A 25,582-nucleotide genomic window follows, 5' to 3' on the forward strand; every position below is an offset into this window, starting at 1 on the left:
TACTTAGCAAACAATCAAGCTAAGGTAAGGTTTCAGATAGTTTAGTTTTATACAATATACCTTTATCGGAAATTCATGACAGTACAAAATGGCCGCTCGTGTAACTCCCACCGAAAAAAAAGTTGGAAAGTGCTAAGGCAGCCAGACTAGAGCTCCGCGACATAAAGTGGCCGTTTTGAAACAGAAGTACCGTCTAAATAACTGGCAACTATAATTAAAAAAAATACACAACGAATATATCATTAAACAATAACAAAACACGCTCTTAATAGTTCCTTATTGTTTAAAAGTACAGTCTATGAACAGCATCGTCTTTGATATTGCTTAGGAATAACATTATATTCTTATATATTATTTACTTACTAAATGATCTGAAACAAATCGAATGCATCAAACATTAATCATAAATACCTCTTACTCTACATTTTATATGTGGGCGTTTAGGAACTGGATACCTCTATGGGACAGTGTTTGCCCACATGGTCCGTTTCAAGATGTCCGCCATGCTACTGTGCGTCCCGAGGGGGCGGTTCGCTCGAAGAGTCCTTTCTCCACCTCCCTGTGTTTGGCCACGTCCCCGGGCCACGTCGCTCGTCGCTCGCCATTTTCAGATCTACCCCAGCTGCAGCTAGGAACCGGGCCCTTTCATTGCCAGGTGTGCAGACAGTCAACGTTATCCTATCGGGGCCCCGGCCATAGCAACCACCTCAACATGAATATCTTCAGACTTACTGGAGATCTGTCTCACCTGGCGGCTATCATTATCCTTCTGCTCAAGATATGGAAGACCAGGTCATGCGCAGGTAAGAGAAGCCAGCAAGTGCAGACAGTTCTCATCCAGCATTACTTCTCAGATTCGGTGGATCTTTCCAACCTGCAGTACCTGCCAGGTCAAGAGAATTCCTCATCTGCATTATATTTCCATCCCGGAACCTCACTAACCTACGCTCTCTGCAGCATCCAGGATATCCCAACACTTGTCAGTTTTAGGCACCCTCAGTCTGCACTGCCTGCTAGTAAAGCAATACCTCTTCTTTCTAGTAGGTTGTTTGGACGCCCCCCAGCACACGTTCAGTTTTTCCCTGCTAGATTATGGACTCCCCAATTTATATTGCCTTCCAGATAATGGGGTCGCCAAGTATATTTGTGTGCAAGATCCAAGGATCTCTTGCAAACTTGGATTAAGACAGTAAGACACTGTACTGCAGGCTGCTTGACTATAAGTGAATACCCTCTGGTGCTTTCCTCCAGTACTTGTAATATTCTGAGTTCCCGTCACTGGACTGCATCTTTACATTTCAATGCAATACCCGGAGACGGTTGCGTGTGTTGTCAAAATTCCGGGATTTCTGTGCCTGCAGACTTCCAGGAATGCATATCCTAGCCTAGATCTTCCCATCACCCTTACTACCTTCCTCAGCACATCTTACGTTTTACTCAACGTTGCCTGGTTCTTTGTTGGCAATTTCATGTGTCACGCCAACCCTTTGCAGTTATAGACTACCTGCTACTCCTGTCACTTCCGTTGCTGAACTTTCTTACTTGGAACCGATATTTGAAAGATTGCCGCTCTCTTGGAATTCATTATGAGATTCATCCCACACAAAAGGAACCGTTCCAAAAAGAATCACTTTTAATGTAACTATGATGAATTGTAGTTTGTGTGCATGCATCCGGCTCCTGCAGGATTGGAGTTGCGTTCAGTTAGAGTGAGAACCACACCTATTTTAAGCTGTCAGTGCCACTCCCTTTGCCGATTGTGCTGTCCCTGTACTGTACCTGTGGCGGTGCGATCGTGTGTGACCCAATTATTGAAACAGAACACGGGCTGGTCCTAGGCAGTTCTGCTGAGCGCTGTTTAAAACTTTTCACAGTCCATACGCCATTAGTGCATATGTTTTTGCTTTGCTATCTGTGACGTGTAGTGCAGGTTTTGCATTGAGGTAAATTGGACTAGAAGTCCCTGAATGTAAAGCAGTGCAGCCTGGACTGCAGTAGTCAATCAAACCCGAGTGCTCTCCCATTGCTGGTAAATTAGGCTTTGTGAAACTATTGAATGCACTTAGTAAAGCTGTAGGCTCTTTTGTTAGGGGTGTCAACAGAGGGTGTCATAAACGTTCCAAAAGATTTTGAAGGATGTCTGTACCTGTGTGTTTACTGCATCTACAGTGCTCATCCCTTAGCGTGTGCTTGCCATTGATGTGACAGGAATGTTATTCACCACCCCGGCGTTCGCTCTCACCGTTGTTTGCGCAGGTGTCATGAGAGTTGAGAGTGAATGCATATAAAGTCGGTGATCGATTGGTAAGCCTGGTCCCCCTCTGACGTGGCGGCTTACTCTGTGCTACAGACTGCAGGCATTACATTTCAGGGTGGGATAGAAGTAGGAATAGAATCTTGTTCTCAAAACCATAATCTCCTTCTTGGGAATTTTTGACATTGAGGTGTGTTACGTACATCCATCCTTAATTGCCTTTGGCACTGCGTGGGGGTGCAGTGGCATAAGTGTGAGAGCGGCCGCTGTGTTGTCGTCTTCCAGGTGTATATTGTTGATGTATGTCACTCTGTAGTACATGGCCCTTTAAACCAAGGAGTGTTAATTTCTACGTTTCCCTTTCTGTAATGTCTGCACTTTCTGCAGCCTTGTCTGGGGTATCAATAGAATGTTCTGCACCAAAAGGTGGACCATTGGCATAAACATGCACTGTTATCCTGTGTGTGCCAGGCAAGTCTCCTTTCAATTCATGTGTGTGTTTCTGAGGGCATCGACCGAGCTTTCTTCCCTTATGGATGAAATACTCACAGAAGCATAGGTGCTGATATGTGCGTCCACTGACAGTGCCATCTGAATGCATGAATCTGATGCTATCAGACACCTTCCATACCCCCATGATTGGTTTTACCTGTATAATCTAAATGAGTGATTTTGGGTCCTGTCAGAACCGTGTACATCTAATAATGGGGTTTTGAGTCCATGCTACTCACTCACGGATTAACGGATACCAAAAATAACTCCTAATATCTTTGCCATTTCCAGATCCCCCTGCACCCTCAGTTGCCACTTGCAGTATAGTGAATTGAGTTTGTCATGATGCAAGGGACCCAGTGACCGTCGTTGATCAAACGACTTACGATACTCGTGTCAAAGTAACGTTCAGGGATATATATTTTTTGACGTTTATGGGGGGAGGGGGGGGGGTCTGTTAACGGAGTGGAATTCGGAATTTCCCTTTCATTCAATAAATGACAGACGAGAATAGATTAACTTGAATCCACTTTTTAAATGCTATAAAGAATTCATGATCTGATAAGCTTGAGAACATAGTGAACTCCAGCCTTTGTGGTAGCCTTGCCCACGCCTTAAATATTTGCAGTTGGCAAAGTCACTTTTGGCACAATAATTTTACCATACTTAGCTGAAGGCTTAGAAAGTGGTTGTGATTTTGGAAGGTAGAATGTCAAACCACAGGGGTGGTGGAGGCAGGTATCCATGAGGCAGATCACACCTCTTTGGTTTGATGACTTCTCTGATAGGCACTTTAGGAGGAATGGGGATCCCAAAGGTTCGCCACATCATGGCAACCTGCTCGGAATTGTGTTTTTTAGAAACAAAGCTCAAAAATCCCTCAAAAGCCTCTGGCATGGAGGTAGTATTTTCTTCCACTTAAAGGATTTTTTTTTTGTACTTTTTCCTACCTTGGCCTGTATGGCGGACCCAGAAAGAACAAAAATGGCACCAGAAGGCGAACCTTAATTAGGGTGGGCCATTGAAAGTAGAGAAGCCAGCTAGAGGTTTTTGACCAATAGTGCAATTTTTATCAGTCACGGCTGGTGACTCGGCACAGCAGTGAAACAGGGGGAAGCAAATCAAAAATGCAAAAACAAATATTTAAAAAAAAAATGTATTTACCTTGTCGCCACGCTGCTCCCGCGTCGCTGCCGTTGCACTACAGGCACAAGCTCCCAGCTTGCCCTGCACTGATCATGATACTGCTCAGAGCAGCATTGTGGTTGGCTGGATCGACCTGGCTCGGCGCTCCAACGCAGACTGGGAGCCTGGGCCAGCTCTCTCTAACTCGGCTACACAGTGCTGGATTGGAGAGAGCCCTTGTGCGCATGTGTGTTTGGCTGGCCCGAGGCAACTGGCCAAACATGCATGCGCACTACGGGGTTTGCTTTGTGCAGTCCACTTACTGCTTGTCACCCCCATGGCCCTGTCCCTTTAGAAATAAACAGACAATAAACAGCATTTATTGTAGTTTTGTTTCTAAAGGTTTGCAGCTACTGGGGGGGGGGGTGACGCTCCTCCGCCCTAATGGAGGGGCCGCCCCTAATTATTATGCCCACTAGCAGAAACCAGAAGTTTTCCTTCACCTCTAAATGAGTGGACGAGGCTGCGATTTCAATAGTTTCCAACAGATACCACTTCTGCCCAACTCTAAACAATCCGTTTTGTAGCATTCAGTGTCTTCTTTGTTTTGTAGTTGGCAAGAGGGTTATGACTAGTTAGAGGCTTGAGATTACTAAAAGCTTGGTCATTCAATAAGACACAATAATAAATCTTTCTTAGTAGGCAAAAGTGCATCTTTTTTGCGGTGTTCCAGAAAATAGCTGTGTATCCTGACACGTGTGACATATGCTGCATGGCAGAACTCCATTTGGGCTCCTCTCCGTATGACCTCTAATACACCCCAAATTGTGCAACAGCAGCTGCAGCCAAGCCACAGCAAACACTTCTGTTTTTGACAGTGGGACTGTCAAACAGGTCCCTCTGTCAAAAACCGAAGCTTTAATCTCTGTCCCTTGCACACCTGCAGGGAGTATTGATGACATGCTTCAGCAAGTAGGGAGCTGCTGTTAAAGCAGCTCCCTTCTTGCTGAAGCAATTGCACTGCGAGGGAAGCCTAAGGCTTCCCCTGTAGTGCCAGATAACCCATAAAGGGCATTGTGAATAATTGAATAAAAAAAAAAATATATATATATGTAGGGACCGTGGGGAGCCCTTGAGGGCTCCCTCGCAGTCCCAGCTAGCCCATAAAGAGCTTTTAAAAAGCCAGCAATAGCTCAGTGTGAAGGTACAAAGTACAAATTGTTTAATTTTTAAAAAATACAAATACTTTTAATTATTATTATTATTATTTTTTTACAGAAATATCTAATTCATGGTGGTTATATTTACATGCACATTAAAAAAAAACCTTGGAAATTTGCAGGGAAAAAGCAAATGTTACAGGGGCATTATTGCTAGGTTGACGATTCGAACATAGAGAACTATAGAAATTCAGCACATGTAGTTATACATATCTGAAAAAAACTGAAAGAAGTGTTGGAAAGTAACTTAAGGCAACAAGTTATAGTTTCTTAAAATAAGTTTAACTATATAAATGCTGAATTTCTATGTTTTTACATGGGTAAAAAGTTAACCTAACTGTACTGTCCATGTTACATTTTTTTTTTTTTTCCCCTTCAGTGAAAATATAGGTAGTTATAGTTAGGACCATGTTTCCTGTAGAAAAGGCGTTTTTTTTATTTGTTTCTATCTTTGGCGGCGTTTGACAAATCTTCACAAATTGTTTTAAAAAAAGTCTGCCGATGACTTAGTGCGCATAGAAAGTTTTGGGGTGATCAGTCAAGTGGTGCCCGACTAAAAGTGGGGTTCGAGAAAGTTGCATTTCCCATAGGACCTTTGAACACGACTACAGCCCGAACCTATGGATGGAATTACACCAAATTTGGCAGAAAGCTAACTTTTGTTACTCAGATTGTGCTTCTGCTTATTTGGTGTAAATCCTTTTAGCACTTCTTGAGAAATTTAGGGAAATGCAAATTTGTATATCCCTGGCTGCTGCAACTCTGTGATTAAATCACGGAAATTTGTGAATTTTCACGACTACGCATGCAAAAAGAAGCGCTGTAATTGGCTGACCGCAACCTGACTAGAAAGTTGCGTCTGCCATTTTTTTTCATAGGACACAGGATGAAAACCCTAATTGAAAGTGGCATAAGAGGTCAGGGTTGGAGGTACCCTGACCCCAAGGGTGTGATATAGGTGTGTTTTAGGGGCAAATTATGGGTTTAAAATAATTTATCACCACCCGCGATATTCAAGAAAAATCTTGAATTTCCAAATTATTCATGAATGTGAAAACAGTTGAAAGAAAAAACACAGACAAATTCATACACTATTTAATTCGCTCATACATGCACTCAGAGACTCATGTGCTGATTCATACACTCATGCATCCACTAAGACCCACTCCTAGACTCTCACACCCACTTTCAAACCCACTAAGCCACTCACGCACCCACTCACAGAAAGATCCTCTGTGATAGACAAGCTCTGTCACCAGCCTTCGCTATGTGTGTCCACAGGCTGTGCGTGGCACAGGGTCGGGTGGTTATTTTTGCATTTGTTTTAGTTATTGCGCATTGCTTTCGTAATTAAAACGAGTTTGTTGTTACAGAGGCTAGCTTTTGCCAGTATATTTTACATTAGTTGTTTCTGGCAATTGAGTTGAGGTTGAACAAGTAAACTTGTACTTTAACAATTCCGTAGTGAACCATTGTTTCTCATAACGCATGGTGGCAGCTAAATGTTGGCTCATTCCGGTGCTTGGGAGAAGGTTCTAGCAATCTTATGTAATTACAAGCAGCGGACCCTTCAAATTTCACTTTTGTATTCTCTGGCAAAAGAAAGATATACTTGCAAACTTCAGATGCTTTTCCAGTCATCAAGTTACACTACCTTCTTGCTAATTTAGATCATCCCGTTTTACATAGACTAATATAGTTAGTAGTCCGACCCTCCATGTATATTATTAGTGTAAATCCCATGTGACTGTCATTGAGGCTACAAAATGCATAGTTTAGGAAATAAAGGTCTGCTTAGCGCTGTTTTGCTAGACTTCCTTTAGAGCAAGAGGTAGAGTTTTTAGGTCAGAGAATTTATGGTTGCATTCAGATTAACAGCAATAGAGAAGCTTTGAAGATCACTGTGTAAAAGGTGAGCTGTCAGGGTAAACGTGGTAGAATCTTGGGGTTAGCCCCCAAACTACAGCCATTAGAATACTTGACATTTTGAAGAAATGCATTAAGTAGAGGTTACAGCGTTCAACAAACACGAGGAGATAGAACTACTACAGTGAATTTACTGCAGAAGAGTTGAATAAGCTTCCTGAAGTCAAGGACTAGTTAATTGGGTACCTGTTAAATCCATGTTGTTGAAGGGTTCACTGTTTTAGGGCTACTTGAGAACCTGTGTTATCCCAAATTATGGTTCCGTTTAGAGTTCATATATGTTTTTTTTTTTTTTTTTTTTTTTTTTTTTTTTTTCTTCTTTTTTTTCGAGCCTTGCTGAAGTTTACCCGAAAAGGGACCCGCAGGATACATTGCTCAGATGTCGGTATTTGCCATATGTTCACAGCAATCACAGGACCAAATAAAATAATTAAGTGGTGTGCTGCGAAAAGTAGCGCTTGTTATATTTTTGGTTGCCAGTTTTAACCTCGCAGCTGAAGTCAATGTACTTATCTGCAGTGCAGTTTTAGAAGATTACTTGGTTAAGCATGTACTACAGTATGTTTTTGGGAGTCACTTAACTCTACCCATTGACTTACAGGAAGTGTTGCTGCAGGTATCAGTAGAAAGAGTTATGGGTCCTGAAAATGTGTGTTCAGGGAGTGACTTGGTGCCGTTGTCACAGATAGCTGCTGTAACATAGATAATTCCAATGGAAATGTGAAATGTGTGGCAGTGTAGTAGTGAATTATGCTCAAGGAACTGTACATTTGTGTGACATCTCTTAGATTGGAAAAAAAAACATTTCCATGAACAGTATAGTATGTTTCGTGGTTATCCTATAAGAATCTATATTGGAGATATGATATAGTCCAAGACAAAGGACCTTGAAAAGACATGCAACATGTTTGTGGTGGTTCTTTTGCCCTCATACAGTAACTGCACGTTTGAGAACCGTGTTTGTGATGTAACAATGCATTTGTGTGAATAGTGAAGGAAAACATTGTGAAAAAGAAGCAGTCATTTAGTCCTGTATCTTTGAATTACATTAAAAATGTAAGGTTTGTGTTTCCTGTTGCGGACCAAAGTCCTGCTCAAACCATGTCAAATATGTCACCTCATCAAATGACTGCAGCAATGAACTGCTGAAGGCGATCAGATAACTTTAGCAAGTTTTCTGCCGTGGCATTGCACAACTTGTGTATCAGTTTAAATATCTATTGATCTGTTTGAAACAGAAAAAATGTTTATCTAAAATATTCAGATTATGCCGAGGAGATGAATGATGTATTGAGTGTCGTTAATACATTTTTATCAGGAAAACGCAGCAACTGCACAATCTCACCTCCCAGTGGTCCCGAATATAGATAGGTTATCCTGTTTAAGGACTCCTTCATGGGCATCGCGCCTCAGGGGCACCATTTAGATTCATATGATGCTTAGATTAACTGTCAAATGCACAATAATCGGAGATCTCATTTGTATTACTACAGGCACTCATGATTACACCGGGCTCACTATGATTCACCTGAGTTTGGCATGTATTCAATCAAAGTTCAAGCTTTTCTAACTTATAGGTAGTAAGCGGCCCGTTGCACTTGTTATCCATTACATGACCTGCTAAAATGTGCCTTTGTTAACCATTTAGCTTCTGTAATATGTATTCACGGACTTTGGCAGCGCTCTGTTTTAAATCCAATGCCCCACACAGGCTTTTGTTTCAGGCCTGATACAGACAAGTATGTCAGGCTTTCTCATAAACACTCAACACGATTTCTAAAACTAACCTCCCATGAGCTTTTATTTCAAGCCTGAGATAAGCAAACAAGGCAGGCTTTTTCACAGCCTCTCAACAAGTCTTTAACCACCGCCCAAACCAACATTGTTTAATTGACTAGTGGTAAGCACACTACTTCCTGTTCCTGAATCCAGCATTAAAGTTACACGTTGTATTGCATTTACCAGAGAGAATGCTTTATTGGAAGGCAGCATGAGAAAGCATTGCGCTAATTCACTCCGCACAGCAGTAATGCCTGCACAAAGGAAGTTAGACTTTTTTTTTTTTTTAAAGATATTCAAAAGCGACGGCTGAAGCTCTGCTCCTTAGCCCCAGAGCAGGGAGTTTAAAGTGAACTTTACTGCTGTGTACAATAGTAAAAGTTCAGGTTTTTGCATTTGCTAATGGAGTTGAGGAGATCCTTTAAGTAAGTGGTATCCAACCTTTTGACTCCTGAGGACCCATACTGAATCATTACTGGAAGCCAGGGACCCCCCAAGCAATTTGTATGATATATATTTCGAACATTAAAACAGTAATTCACAAACAAGTACACAGCAAACAAATATTCAAATTACTAAAGGTATACTTATTTTATATTGAAAAAATATTTAAAAATCAAAACATTTTAATGAGAAGGCTGGCACTGCATCTTGACGACTAACTTTTCAATGTTTGGTTTTATTTAGGAAAGTTGAATCCTCAGGTCAGATTCTACATTTCCCAAGCAATTTTTGTTTTTATTTTTTAGTTACGTAAGATTTGAGAAAGCTTTTTCACATGAATATGTCGTGGATAAAGGAAGTAAAATCATAAGGGCCTCTCATCTCTCCATAGCCTCTCTGTCACATGTAATTAATTTGTTTTATAGCACCTCTCATACCAGTGTAGGGTGTCAGAGCATTTTACAGGGACTACAAGGTGTAGGATTCACACGTCATCCACACTGGTAGGCATTTTCTAAGAGGGCTTGTTCTTGTGAAGCACAAACTCAAGATTCATAACACAACACAGTGGTTTGCGTTGAATTTAATAATAAGAATCTATTTCTATGCAAGCAAACCTTCTTAGCAGCATAAGGAAAATGAAAGACTGTGGAAAAAAACAACTTTCTAACTTGTACCATGCAATTTGCATGCAACTCTTTGGGAGTTCATAGCTCACTGTGCTGGATTACGATTGTAATTTATGAACTGAAAGTAACAAAAGAATCTGTGACAAAAGCAGTAACCCGCTTTGCTATGCACGTAAAATGTTGTTCTTTGCATGATACACGTTCTTTGCAGCTGGCATATTAACTATCTGCACTACCTTGGAGTCAAAACTGCCACTAGAAAAAATTCTCATCTCCAGCAGGTGTGTTAATCACCAGAGATATTTTGGCGCTTTTATTTTTGCCCAAAAGCTGCTGGATGTACTTTGAACTTTGCAGTGATTTTAAAGCTGCTGCACAAAGGAAGTGTTATATATAAAAACATGCACATGTTTATCAGAGGCCCCAGCTGGAGAAGTGCCTTCCTTTGGGCCCAGGCCTGCGGGCACCCTGGGAATGTGTCACAGACCAAAGGTTGGGAACCGCTGTCTTAAGTCCATTTCTGAAAAGGAATGTGTGAAGACGAAGAAAAATGCTGCAAAAAGCAGAACATCATATGGCAAAATATTGATAACATTCAATGAACAACTACTCATCTGAATTGTAACTTTTTGTTATGGTATTAATTGAGGGGTCATTCTTTGATGCATGACCATTTCTGTTTGCTGAAAAGACAAGAGGCCAACACCAAACTATTGTTTTTTGCCAGTGCTTGCTTATTCTGGAGTGCTGCTGGGTATACAGATTGCAAACATGTTGAACTTTTCTCATCTTACTGTGTGTGTGGGGACGACGACAACACCATGCATCCCTGCAATTGTGGGTTTTACCTGCCTTCAAGTGAGATCACGAGGCTGCAGTGGCGGCCGGCAGCTTCAGGAGGGAGGGGGGCGAGCAGGAAGCTCACACACACAGTCACTCATTCTTTCACACGCAGACACGTACGCACATCCATTAACACTCATAACATTCAAACATGCATGCACCAAACATTCATTTTTCAAGTTCACACACTCATTCTTTCACCCACATCCATTAACACTCATAACATTCAAACATGCATTCATGCACCAAACATTTATTTTAAAACATCACACACTCATTCTTTCACACACGCACATTCATTAACACTCATAACATCCAAACATGCATGCACCAAACATTCATTTTAAAAGATCACACACACTTTCTTTCACACACACGCAGCACATCCATTAACAACACTCATAACATTCAAACAGGCACGCACCAAACATTCATTTGAAAACATCACACACACTTACCTTCGGCCTCGAGGTCCCAGGAGGGTTGGGATTGCTGCCTTCCCTGGGAAGGCAGCAGTCCCAGCCTCGTCACAGAGTGGGATGGGGTCAGTGAGACTTCTGACCCCACCCCACTCTGTGACAAAGTGTCACTGATTGATGCTCACACTGGGCGCTTCAGGACTTAAACCTGAAGTCCCCAGGTCGAAGTCAATGGGTGACGCTTTCCTCGTCACCCAGGGGAGGACCTCAAGGCACCTTTGCTAAGCCTAGGAGGTCACGCCCATAGGAGCTGTGACCTCCTCAGCCAAGAAAAGTACAGCTCAGGCAGCCAGGAGTCTGCGCAAATTGCAAATGTCTCACTCCTGGCTGTCTGAGCTGAAAATGAAGAGTGTCTGTCAGCCTGACATTTGTTCAGCCTGAAAGACACTCTTCATGAGAGGCAAAAGGTGGGGGGGGGGGGGGGGGGCGTGGCCCTTCCTCCCTAAAGGACAGGCCCCGCCTGCGAAGCTGAGAGTGGGAGTTGGTTACATATGTGTAAGTTATGTGAGAGTACAAAAGACCGATTTTGCCTTAACATCCATTGGCCTTGGACTGCTTGGTGTGGCAAGTTAAAGGCTGATAGTAGTATTGCAAGCGTTCACACAAAGAAAAAGTACATTTTAACCCAACCTTCATACTTTGCAATGTATGGTCTTCTCGCAGTACTACCACCAATATGTAATTAGGCCTGAAATCCTCAAAGCCCCAAACTCCCATTAGCTATAATTTATTGAGGGATGGGGAAAAAGTATATTCACATTTCCAGCTATGATAAATTAAATAACTAAATTCACATCCAGAGCTAGAAAGAAATGCAAATTACCCTGTTTAACACTATTCCCCTGCTCAGGTTTCGAATGTTTTTTACAATTGCTAAGAAATCATTAGCAGGTGCTTGTGTAGACAAATGTCCTTCCATTTAGAAGTGAATAGGTTTGCTTTCACCTACGTGGTTTAAAAAGGGCTACTGCCAAAACCCCAGGGTTCTTTCTCTCTGCAGTATAATGTAGGTTGTGATTTAAAACGGCGCTGGTATTCTTAAGGGTTCATAAGACCTCAGTTCATTACTTGGGGGGGGTGGGGGCGGTGCAGGATTTGGGGAAACCGCTTTCCTCTTATAGCAGTTTTTAGGTCTCAGCCTACCAGACAGCACAGCTGTCTGGATTGCTAAGGACATCTTGAGGACTTTCAGAAAGTTGACCTAGGCATGCATTGCTCTTGTTGATTTCTATTGGTTTTGTGGTTTGTAACTCACACTTTCTGGCTTTCCATTTGCTGGCTTTATTTTCTTTAGGCTCTCCAGGTTCAGTTCGTCCCTCCAGTTGCCTAAATTGTGTTTGCTGTAGCCTTCCACAAACTAATTTTCTGTTAACAGGCCTTTAAATCTTGGTCCTATCATGTCACGTTTGCTGTGCATCTAAAGAGAGATCAAATGTTAGGTGCTGTCTCACAAGGGCGCTAGTTTACTTTTCTCTCTGTGACTTCAAAATAAGAGGATTCATGTGACAATCATGCTGGCTAGTGGGGGGGGGAAATGATTTTTTTTTTTTATAGCACACAACAATATTTAGATAAACTGTGCAAGTATTTCAGAATATAACAGAATTATGAACGCACAAAGGAAGCACATTTTTTGTTATTTCTGAAGCGTGTTGGAAACAAATACTTTAAAGAAGGTGATGGAATTTCCACACATTTTCATCTGTGCACTGTATAGTTTTATTAGTAAAACTGTATGTCTGTGCAAATGTAATGGTAATTTCAATTGAAAATGCATTGTCTATAATGGTAGTTTGCTATCACGCCATGAATACTTCACACTACGCCACTCCACTGTACTCTGCACTCTACTCAACTCTGTTCCACTGCAATCTGCTCCACTCTACGCCACTGCACTCTACACCACTTCAAGCTACACCTCCCTAGTCTACCCTGTATCATTCTACTCTGTGCCAATGCACTCTTTGCCACTCTACACCACTGCAGTCTTCGCCACTGCACTATACACCACTCCAGTCTAGGCCACATCAATCTACTCTACACAACTCCACTCTACATCACTGTTCCCCCTTGCCACTCTGTAACTTTGCACTCTATGCCAATTTACTCTACTCTGTAACACTCAACTCTATGCTTCTTCACTCTACACCAATCCACTGCACAACACTCCAATCTACTGTGTGCCACTGCACTCTACACCACTTGACTCTAGGCCATTGCACTCTATGCCACTCTGTGCAACTGCACTTTACCCAGCACTGCTCCATTTTATGCCACTTCCCTTTACTCTGTGCCACTCCCCTCTATACAACTGTACTGTGTGCCCCTGCACTCTACTCTGCATCACTGTACTATATGTCCCTGCTCTCTACACCACTGTACTCCACAGCACTCTGACACTGCAACACTGCACTCTTTGCCACCGCACTCTATGGCACTATACTTTACTGTGTACCTCTCTATGGTACTCTACACCACTCTACTCAACTGCACTCTGTGCCACTCAACTCTACTCTGCCCTCTGTGCCACTGCATTCTACGATGCTGCATTGTATGCTGCTGAATTCAGTGCCACTGCACTCTGCAATACTCTACGCCAGTCCACTCTACACCACTCCATATATGCCACTTTATGCGTCTCCTCACTATGCCACTCCAGTGCATGAGACTCTGCGGCGGCATTCTACAAGACTCTACTCTTCACCATTCCATTCTGACACTCCACACCACTCTCCTTTATGACACTAACGTTTAGCCATGCTGAACAGCAGCGACGCTGGTGAACAACATAGCTAAAACACATTTTCAAAGCCAGTAGTGCTTACTTAGGCAAGACCTATTGGCTTTGCCAGTGCATGTTATCTGCACTTGCCGTGGACTTTGAGAATTATTCCCCACACCGTACGCCTCTTTTCAATGCTAGGAAGTACATCATACTGTTTGTAAGGTAGGAGTAGGGATGGGGAATCTAGTCTGATTAGTTTTGCTGTTCCTAACAGTGCCATTCTAGTTCGCCCTTTAAGAACTCATGCTTGCGCTACTGAATCTCCAGAATAAGCCTTGCACCAAGAAGAAAGGATGAAGCCTTTCCTACATTATTGTGCTGGAAAGGATCTTGGCAGCCTGGCTGAGTAAACCTAGATAATATATTCCAATCTGTTGCATGAATGTTTGTACCCGTAGACTTATTTGAAAGACTGTGGAAGCCTGAGTCCTGAATGATTCAATGGACAGATGTATCTTTTTGTTGCAGACATCTGCTTGCGGTTTGGGGAGTTTTCTGGCCGAGTGTTGGGTGCTACGAACCTTTTGGCTCTTGAAACAGAGGGGAGGCACTGATTTCCAAAGTTGGCTGGGGATGGTTGGGCAATACTAACACACACAAACGAAATGAAGGTTTTGCAAAACTGCCTTCACATTTTTGAAACCTTCAGACCTGCAGCTCCTGAAGCATTACATTGTAGTAGAAGTCAAGTAAACTAACGTTAAGTATGGCCGAAGAGAGCTTTTTTTTTACTGCAGCCCCATTTGGTTCTTGGACTCTTAGAATCTGCGTATTTGTGTTCACCAAATCGACCGACACTGCTTTCTGGCTGAACCCGCTTAAGCGTTAGAAACTTGAATATGTTAAAACTGATCACTTTGTGTGACACTTCGACCATCCAAACCAATCTCCCAGCTGGAGTTCTGCGTTTTTTTCTTAAATGTTGTACACTGGAATCAGCGTATCGCTTAATACATCCAGTTCGACGTACTAGAACAGATTCAGTTTGAATTTTCTTCTAAGAGATCAGGCAAATTGCTCCTCTTACCTTAACTCTTCATCTAGGCTGAGCAGAGGCAGTGCAAGTCAGTATATCTTGATCATTATGGCTCATTAAAGTGTTTGCAGTTTGGGAGATATTTTCCCTCCACTTTTCACTGACTGACAGTTGAAATGTTGGCCATTTTATTGTCTCTTGAGTGTTTAGTGCTTGATTTCATTTTTGTTACACTTTTATTACTACAAGATTCTATTTGTATGTATACTGTGCATAGGTTCAGAGTTTCTAAGTTTAGTGATTCTGTTTAATTCTCACAGAACACTTCATATTGCCTTTTGAGAACCCCCTTGTTGGTCAGGCAGAGTCAAAGGTGACCCAAGATTACTTTGTGTAAAATCATTTTATCATTGTTGGCCCCTCTGTTTGGGCAGCGTGGGAACAAAATGCTCACACTAAGAATGTTAGTAACTAGATTGCCTGCAGAAAGTAATACTGAAAATAAACAGTTTGTGTCAAATGAACATTCTATTAAAATGCATTTGAGCTATAGAATACTGTTGAGAGTCACAGCAAAGGAACATGTAAATAAAAAAAGTGGCACATATGTGCCCCCAATTTCATTTTTTTTTATTGTTGGTACTTCATGATTTTAGGAATTAGGTTAAATTTTAAGACCATTTTTTAATGTAACTTAACAATGGCAAAAACATTGACTTCCACTGACCCAAAGCCTCACCTTCCCAATAACATCCGATATAGGATCATATTGAGAAAGCTTCTATTTCTTAAATCTCTTCCTAATTTATTTCAGAAAATATGTCTCAACGTACTGAGTGGAATCTATATTTTTGCCTTGGGAATAGGTGGTTGGTTAATTCCATTGTTTTACTCTTCACAAAAGTAACATGGTGATTTGTGTTGTCTATGATGATGCTTGACTTCAGTTGTTTGATTCTACCTGGTAAATACTGGTTGGCTAGTTGCGAGTCAAAATGCAGTGTTTTAGTATTTTGGATATCTGACTTATAATGTGGATTAATCTTATCCCATTTTTGCTTTAGGTATTTCTGGAAAGAGCCAGCTGCTCTTTGCACTGGTGTTCACAACACGCTACCTGGACCTCTTTACTGCATACATCTCATTGTATAACTCCTCAATGAAGGTAAAGTATGAAACCACAATTCTTCTCTATCTTGTAATAAGCCTGGACATCCTCTGCTGTATATTCTATGCTAGTCATGGTACATGTCTGCTTGGATAAGGACTGCCCATCTCCTCGATATAAGTTTGTGGATCTTTGATGACTTTCTCTCTTACTGTAGCCTCTGTTCCATGTATTTATTTTTGTTTCTTGAGAATTCATTGTATTGATGTCCATGTCAAAAACTGCCTTTAACAGCCCCCACCCACATCATAATTGTGTGAAATCTTCTCAACCAGCTCTAAAATGTCCTATTTTATGCTTCAGATCAGGGTGAGGGGACTCGTATTACCCGTCTCAGCAAATTGATTTGCTCAACACTGAACAGATCATTCTAATCTTATTAAACAATTTAATACTGAGAGGTGAGCTGTTTCTAAAGACCCTCTTTGGTAGATTAGACAACTGTGGTACAGGCGAGGATGCCGTTTTCCCAGGCTCACCTTTTTTTTCCCCTGGTGACCACTTTTGTCATTAGGCCTGTTGGTTTCAAGGTCGTAGTTTAGTACTATACCACCTCTCCAGCTCCATATGGTGTAGAATACATTGATTTACAGACTAAAGTTTCAATTATCCAGCAAAAAAGATACTGTTGCAGATTCTGACTTTTTGCCCAATTGTGTCATTCTAGGGGGATCACATGCAACTTCATTTCATTTCACTATAAATGCCTGTTAAAAATAGACCACTGTGTAAAGAAAAGAACAGGCAGGCTCGGTTGATAATCACCTTATACTAAAAGAGGTAAAAGTAACATCTAATTGGAAACAGACCCTACCAGTTCAGCATATCCTAGATCCACCACACATTGCTTGTATACAGATCACTATCTACTGATCTCCACAGCAGCCATTCATGTAGGTTTGGTGCTTTATTCTTGATCACTGAAAATGTCTACTGATTTAATTAGGGACGGAAACCACTTAGACCTAGTTTTCTTTGAGGTGGCTTAAAGAGCAATGAAATCATCACCTCATCAATGGTCCACCCATATGTTTTAATTTTTTACTTCCTTGCCTTGTCCTACTGCTCCCCCCCCCCTTACCTACGGGTATCTCAGCACTGAAGTAAGCTGAGCACAAGCACTAGAACTGCACCCTACTGACCCAATTGATACTTAAGATAACTTAGAAAATAAAGGATTTAGATGTTAAGAAACTTGAGTGAAAGAAGACCAAATTCCCCAGGTTTAATTTTAATTTTTTATTTTGTCAATTTATACAACTTAATAGCGTTGGGATTGGCAAAGCAGTGCCTCTTTTTTGTACAAGCATGACACAACATCATGAGATGGATTTCAGAAAAAGCCCAATTCAAAATTCCAAAAATGTAAGTTTCAAAAGGAATAGAGGTGCAGCAATATTGTCTTTAGTAACCTAGACTATCAAATCCATATCGTTCTCACGAAAGCTTATTTCTCAAAAAGATTAAATAATTCTTCTGAGCCACAAACCAGGTTTTGGAAAATTCTAGAAAACTTCCATCCAGTGACTATAAGAACTATTTTGGATTATTGCTTCTTAATTGTGAACCTGGAAAAAATCTCTTTGCTACAAAGAGGAAAGGCAAAGGATCACCCTCATGATATTATACTCTTTAGGCATAATTAAGGAAATAATGTTATGGTAGCTGGAATAGAATAGTAATCCCTCACTTCCTACTAATGCAGTCCGTAGTTGCTTTAAGGAGGTCATAGTGACTAATTTACTTAAAAACCCACAAGTTTCTTATCTGAATATGATCCACTACAGTCCAAAATCTAACTTGCTATAACTTGCCTAAGCTTTTATAGCAGATGGTCAATGAGCAATTCAAGTCCTTCATTGAATTCACAGCAAACTACTTAATACTTCAGTTTGACTTTTGCCCAGGGCATAGCATAGGATCAGTTGTCACAGCAACCCTTGATTGCCTTAGAATAAAGGTAGATAACAGAAGTGCTGCAGAAACTATGAACCCTGAACATAATCGTCCCAATTAGCCTTTGTGACTCCAAAGCCTAATGCCGGTGTGTGTGATGCCTTCATCCAAGATAAAATGCATGTGGTATCAGATACAGTCTTCAAGTGGCAGTATTCAACACCACATGGTGAAACTGCTAACATGTAGGAGGTGTGGGCTCTTTAATTATGATGATGGTATGCAGTGGCTGACTCCTTCCCCTAGAATGTGAAAAGTGTATCCACTGGCTTGTCTTATCATTACTCCACGAATGCATACAAACCCCATTAATGTGAGTGACGGGTAGCTTTGCATCTCTGTAGTCTAAGATTAATGGTCAAAGAAACTGGGCCATTTAGAAATTCTAGGTGTAATGATAAATACTTAATTAACATTGGCTCAGCTAGTATTGAGACCATGTTTCTTTTACTTGCAAGTTATTAAAAAAAAAAAAAAAGTTTTATAAAATACTTTTTTTAAAGGTATGTATTGGGATTTATTAATTCAGACAAGTGTATGCAGGAATAAATATCGATGTAATAATCCTCAGTAGAGTACTTGCTGCTCGACTGTTGGAGTTTATGCCACGTCCATGAGGACCAATGCAGATTTATACCACGTAGGAATATCCACTGCAATTTGAGACGACTCGCTGGACAGGCACACACCTGTTCTCAGTGAGGCCCAATATATGATAGCGCTGCTTGAATTGAACAAGCCTTTGATTCATTGTCCTGGGAGTTCTTGTGGAGAGTACTGTGGAAAGTGGACATGGGAGAAAGAGACATAAAATGGGTGCAATTACTGTACAGCAACCTGACTTTACAAGTGGTGGGGGTGGGAAGGTTTCAGTGGTTACCCTACACTGAGGAACCAGACAAGGCTGCCCTCTGTTACCTCTCCTATTCATGCTAGTGATGAACCCTTTGGCGTACTGGCTATGAGATGTGCTGCAAGGCTGGGGGATACAGATCGGGGAGACAGCACATGTGGTCTTTCTATAGGCATGATGCTTTGATCCATCTGCGCCAGCCTATATACCCAGTCCTCATGCTAGCTGTACTCGTCAAGTGTGGTGAAGTGTCTGTTTCCACTAGGAGAACTAGTTGGCAGGCCTGAGAAAGACCTTTGTCAGCTGGACCTCCAAGTGGAACTTAAACGGTCAGATATCTAGGGATTAGGCAAGCACATAGAGCACCGGTGTTTGATGCTGCAAGTATTGGTAGGGTGCCAAAAGGGGTAAAACAAACATTGAAATTCTGTTACACCCTTCACTTATTTTGGATTGGGAAACTGGCATTAGTTAAAATGATAATATTGCCTCGATACCAATATATCTTTCAGGGGATCCTATTCAGGATTCCTAGGAAATACTTTGGAATTGGTTAAGCTGATTGTGGAACTCCTATGGGCCTCGGGAGGAAAAGGGTTGGCCTGTTTTGTAGGAAAATACCCTCCTTTTGACATGGTTTCCCCTACTTTTTGCCTGCTATCAGTATGCTTAGAATGTTTTCACTGGGATCCTGCTAACCAGGACCCCAGTGATTGTGCACTCTCCCTCTAAATTTGGTTGCCTAGGACTTTGCACACCCCACAACTGGCATACTGATGCCCCCTTAAAGTCCCTAGTATATGGTACTTAGGTACCCAGGGCATTGGGGCACCAGCATGTATTGTTCCACACATGGGAGCCCTTGCAAAATGTGTCTGCACGCCTGCCACTGCAGCCTGCGTGAAAAGGTAAATGCACACTTTTACCACAGGTCACTGCACCAGGTCACTGTCAGTCACCCCTATGGTAGGCCCTCCTAGACCAGAGGGCAGAGTGCAGGTCCCCTCCATGAGCATAGGTGCCCGTACAAACTCCATTTCCACTGCACTGGACTTCATAAGTGTGGGGAAGCGATTTTACCCCTGTACTGGACACATGTCACTATCTGTGTCTAGCTACAAAATGGTAACTCCGAACCTCGGCACGTTTGGTATCAAACATGTGGGAATCATACCCCAATACTGTTGCCAGTATTATTTGTATGATTCCATGCAATCCGGTGGCTCCTTAGAGGACCCACAGTATTGCTTGTACCAGTCGTCTGGGGTTTTCTGTACAGCCCGCGCTGCTGCCACCCCACAGAAATTTTTCTGCCCTCCCCCTGCTTGACCAGCTCAAGCAAGGGAAGGCTGGATAAAGGATTTCCTGCGGGAGAAGGAGGTAACACAGTTTCCCTTTGGAAATAGGTGTTACAAGGCTTGAGAAGGGATAGCCTCCCCAAGCCACCGGGCACATTTGGTGCCCTCCTTGCATAAATCAGTTTGCACCAGTCCAGGGACCCCTAGTCCCTGCTCTGGCGTGAAACTGGACAAAGGAAAGGGAAGTGACTACTCCCCTGTCCATCACCACCCCAGAGGAGGTGCCCAGAGCTCCTCCAGGTGGCCACTTGATTCAGCTATCTTGAAATCAAGATGTGCAGAGGCCCCTGGGAGTATCAGAGTAGCCACGTCTGGTAGGTGATGGCACAGCCCCCTCCTAATCGGTGGCCACCTTACTAGGTGACCAAACCCCTTTTAGGGCTATTTAAGGCCTCCCTTGAGGGTGGGTCCCCAGATTCGACGTGCAAGACTCCACCAGGACTCCTTACATAGCTTACTTCATTTTCTGGCCATTGGAACCGCAACTGGACTCTTGAGAAACTAACAATCTGCAATTTCAGTGACGACTCCACTTAGCAACATTGTTTCTCCAGCTTGTGCCATCAATTGCAACCATTCCTCAGTTGTGCATCCTCTGAGGTCGGCGAAGCTTCAGTCTGCACCAGAAAGCAAGAAGGAATCTCCTTTAAAGTGAAGGAGTCACTCCGCTGCATCTGCAGGCACCATCTGCAGTGATAGCCGGATGCATGGAACTGCTCTCCTCTGGAAACGTGTGGATCCTGCAGCACAGGTGATGGTCTAGTGTCTGGTCCCTTTGGTCGTTCCTGCCAGCTGTACAACTTGGGAGATGGTAAGCCTGTGCCTTTCCTTGCAGGACAGTACCCCTATGCACTGCGACTCTTGCAGGTACCAAGGCTTGTTTGCACCTTCTCCAAGGGATCTTCAGGCTCCATGTAGCCCTGACCCCTAGCACCTTCATACTGCCAAGCAGAGTATCCTCTCTGCTTCATCAACATTAGACTCCTCTTCAGGTGTGCTGGCTGGGCCTCACTGCGACTTACTGTGCCTGCTGCCAGTGGATTGCCTGTGGGGACTACGACTGCTTCTGTTTGCTCTCCCGACTGCTGAGGGGCACCCTAGACTCCCCTCCCTGGGTAGAGTCCCCTGGGCCTTGCAGGTTCTCTTCAGCCTTGCAACTCTTCTTTTGCTCCTCTTGCATTTCTGAGGCTTGTTGGTGGTTCTCCTGCACCACTGACCATCTGCAACCCGGCAACCAATGTGGGACACCATCTACACTGCTCCAGGAACACCTTTTTAGCTCTTGGGCTCCACAGCTGGTCTTACTCTTCCCTCGTTGACCTTTTGGTGCCTCCTTGTCTGGTCAAGTTCTCGTACAATCCTTTTTTCAAGTCCTTCTGTTAGTCCTTGGGAAAGCCAGGTACTTACCTCTCCTTTCCTGGTCCCAAGAGGTCACTCTAGTGCTCACCTCTTGGGGTTCCTGTCTTGTCCAGCTCCCTTCTAACAACTCTAAATCTTTGGGCGTGGGACTGCATCTCGCCATCCACTTTCTTAGTATATGGTTTTGCCCTCCCCTAGAGCCCTTGCTATTTTCACTAAGTATTGCCAATGCTTGTTGTTTCTATGCTATTTACTGATTACTATTGTGTATATATTTAGTGTGTACTTACCTCCAGTTAGGGGGAACTGCCTGTAAATATTCTGGTGTTGTGTTACTATAATAAAGTACCTTTATTTTTTTTTATCACTGTACGGTTCTTTCACATGTGATAAGTTACTGGTTGACTATAGTGGTATTACATAAGCCTTGCATGTCTCCTAAAAAAGTCTTGGCTGCTCATCCACAGCTCCCGCAAAGAGCCCTGGCTTCCTAGACACTGCCCCCACTTCACTAATAGGGGATTATTGGACCTGGTATAAGGTGATAACACCATAGGTGCTCACAACACATCAGGACAGCTTCATACATGGTTGTTCTTAAAGCCCTTGGAGTAATGGAAGTCTTGAACTACCAAATTTGGAACTTTATTATTTTGCATCTCAACTGCAACATGCAGTGCATTTGTTGGATTACTGTGAAAATTGGGAGTGTACACTTCCGAGGGGGACTTGTAAGATTGTTCTGCTGGTGAAACTATTAATGACTACTAAGACTCCTTAATAGCACAAATAAACTAAACAAATGGGGCATGATTATGCAGAAGTGCAACCAGAGACTTCCAGTGCAGAATTTCAACCTCCGAACAAACAAGTGGTATTGTTATGCATATAACAGTACAGTTGCCAGTATGATACCCATTGGACATATACCTTGACCAACTATGAGCACAGATAGTAGCAGATTAGGTCTTGACATCGTGAAAATGATCCGACCAAGACCTTCAGATTTTTTTGATGCTTCTTGGCACTGCCTAGCCTCAAGTGATCCTAGAGTGGGCACCAGGCTCTGACCAAAAAAAGCATTATGCGGATAACAGTGCTTTGTTTTAAGCAGAAAATAATGTATTGTATTTTTTAAAAGTTATCGGAACTTAACTACAATGTTTAAATAAGCCTAGACATATTTAAACATTTTCCAACTTATTAGAATAATTGTGAAAAATTCAGAAGGGGGGCTGATGATCTTGTTGTTCTACCGGGGGTGGGGAGGTCATGGTATTAAAAACTTTGAGAACCTCTGCAATAAGGTGTTCTTTGTCCTCCTTTTTTTTTTTTTTTTTTTTTTTTTTTTTAAATAAGCTGGCATATTGGAATATTTATGAACTAAACCGGTTTCACTTTCTACTATATTCAATTAATCTGCCTATGAATTTAAAAGTCACAATTTTATTCACTGTCCCACAATCAAGCCTATGTAGGTTTCATAAAAGCATACACAGGCTTTTGTGAATTGCTATTTAGTTAAGTTTGACTAAAACAACGACATCTCCTCAGTTGAATTGTTTTATATTTGCTGTTAGCAATCGGAATTGTTTGTAGATTAGCCCACATCTGAGCTGTAGCATCATTACTCTTTCCACAATAAAACAATTTAACATTGAGCCATACGGCCAACGTAATTAGATGGTGGATCCTTCTAGCCATCTTGGTTCAGTTTGGAGTTGCTGAGGTCTGTTCTCTAAATAGATTTCAATGGAGGGGTAGTGGCAGGAATGTTGGTACCCATGCTTTGCTTAGATCAAGCCACCTGTGGTATCCAAGGCTCCTCTAGAATAAAAACATTCACCTAAATATAGTCGTTCGCCACCCTTAAAAATGGTAACGCCTAAAACCCACCGCTCAAACAATGGGATGACCACCTTTAAGGGATTTGGCTCTTCCTTGCTCAGTAACTGTAGCAGGATGGCTGTATAGATGTTGACATTTGCTAACTCACTAAATCTGAGGTGTTCCTAAGTGTCTATGTAATTATTCTAAATTTTGAACCATGTGCACTTCGCTGGATTGTCGTTCTGATTTAAGGTGCAAAAAATACACTTGTTTTAGTTGTGTCTCCACTAGGACATGATTTTTCTCATGTTGGAGTCCTTGCTTGTATTCCTTCATTAAAGATCAGCAAGTTGTTTTGCTTCCTGGAATTGCCCTTGCTCCACATTTTTATATATATGTACATTTGCGCTTGTTTCCAGGCTGGCAAATGATCTTTATAGTATTTGTGACCATATTCATGGGTGGTAATCAAATTTTACAAGGGCATCCATTGAAAAGCTCACACCCTCCACTCAGCCCTTTTCCCCACCACCTCTACACCTATGATTAGGACTGAGACTGCCTGGGACTGGCTTTGCTACTTGCATATGGTCTACACTCTTAAGTATGATCCACAACAAAAGTCTACACTGATCCCGATTCTTTGAATTGGACACATAATTTGCACCACTGATATTGCTTTTTTGTTGATGTTTTTTTTTTTATGCACACTTTAGTTCCGCGTCAATGCTCAAAAATGTTTGTGAGCCAGACCATGTTGTGCCCAGGAGTCCTGAAGCCAGGATAAGAACTCAGATTTATAATTACGCAATTTAGCTACTGCACCACATCACTTTCCCTTACTCTCATTCCTCCTATTCGATCTTCTCTCCATTAATTTTTTGTTCCAGCCTTTTTCCTTCCATCTCCAGTGTTTTCCTCATCTTTCCTTCTCTCTCTCCTTTCTTCCAGTCCTTCCTCACTGTGAAATAATATCCTTTATTTCTTCCATTCTTTCCTTTCGTATTTCCTCTTCCTCTTTTCTTCCCACGTTCATCATGCTTCACATTTCTGCCTAATATATAATTGATTTTGCTCTTCTTTCATTTTTACCTCTTTCCCCTTCCTTCAATTCGTGACCTTGCTCCCCATCTTTGTTACCTCTCTTCTCTCCAGAGAACACCCACACGTCAAAAGCATAGCCGAACAGTGTAAGGCCTCTTTCTGTCAATGCACCTGCTGAAAATATCTGCATTTTAATGATGTGGTCTTGGTCTGAATTTGCGATGGGGCCAGCTCAGCCTTCCGTGATTGATAAATATCCGGGCTTGATGACGAACACTATTAGTGCATTTTGGGTGTGTGACACGCACATACTTTATATGCAGAAGAGTCTTTTTTTCCAAACTGAGCCACAACGCGTTCTCAAATAAGCGCATTGCTGCAGTTTTCATGAGCGGGTTCTAAATGAGATGCACACTTTCATAATCAACTAGTACCCACTCACCAGCAACTGAGCCAATAACTGTATTCCTCGATACATTCCATCTTAGCCTGTAAATTAGTGGGTGTAGAGTATACAGTGAAGTATCAGTAGCAGTGGCTGTTAAGAGCAGGTTTGTGAGCTGGGTTTCATTTCACTTGGTGTATGAACTTTGTTTCTTTAAGTTAGTAGATTATTCCTGAATGCCGGTGTCTACCTGAGAGCCAAGAGTCTTAATACTGTGTTTGGGTTCTAAAATAGTGTATTAGTACACACGTTTTAGTACCCAAACACACATTAGTCCAGTGGTATTAGAAACAGGCTAGGAAGGGTGTTTTTCCAAACATGTTAGACTAGTCCAGGAAATAGATGAGGTTGACCCATGCTTTGCCTGTGTTAATTCTTAAGACTCACCTATGAATTTGTACTTCAAACCATGCTCTAGTTTTCTTGTCTTTCCAAATTCTTCCATGGACCTTTATTCAAGGAAATGCTGCATTGCAAAACGTTTTAAAGAGGCTCAATTTAAAACCTCTGCTTTGGATCCTAATTGGTTGCATGACTGTTAAGCAAGACTACACTTACGATGGCCTTAGGAAATATTTCCCCTGCTGCCCCAGGGGTTCTGTAGATTAGAAATGATT

The 25,582-nt window shown here is 42.1% G+C and overlaps 1 protein-coding gene across 1 annotated transcript in view; it reads left to right on the forward strand.

Moving 5' to 3' along the window:
* Nucleotides 1–581: 581 nt before the first annotated feature.
* Nucleotides 582–25,582, forward strand: part of KDELR2 (KDEL endoplasmic reticulum protein retention receptor 2) — a 46,075-nt gene continuing 21,074 nt past the window's right edge. Inside the window, exons 1-2 of the mRNA XM_069210316.1 lie at nt 582–803; nt 16,017–16,117. Of these exons, the coding sequence (XP_069066417.1) occupies nt 713–803; nt 16,017–16,117 (192 nt within the window). The 5' untranslated portion in view covers nt 582–712. The remainder of the gene's footprint in view (nt 804–16,016; nt 16,118–25,582) is intronic.

Source organism: Pleurodeles waltl, chromosome 10, assembly GCF_031143425.1.
Source record: "Pleurodeles waltl isolate 20211129_DDA chromosome 10, aPleWal1.hap1.20221129, whole genome shotgun sequence".
NCBI lineage: Eukaryota > Metazoa > Chordata > Amphibia > Caudata > Salamandridae > Pleurodeles > Pleurodeles waltl.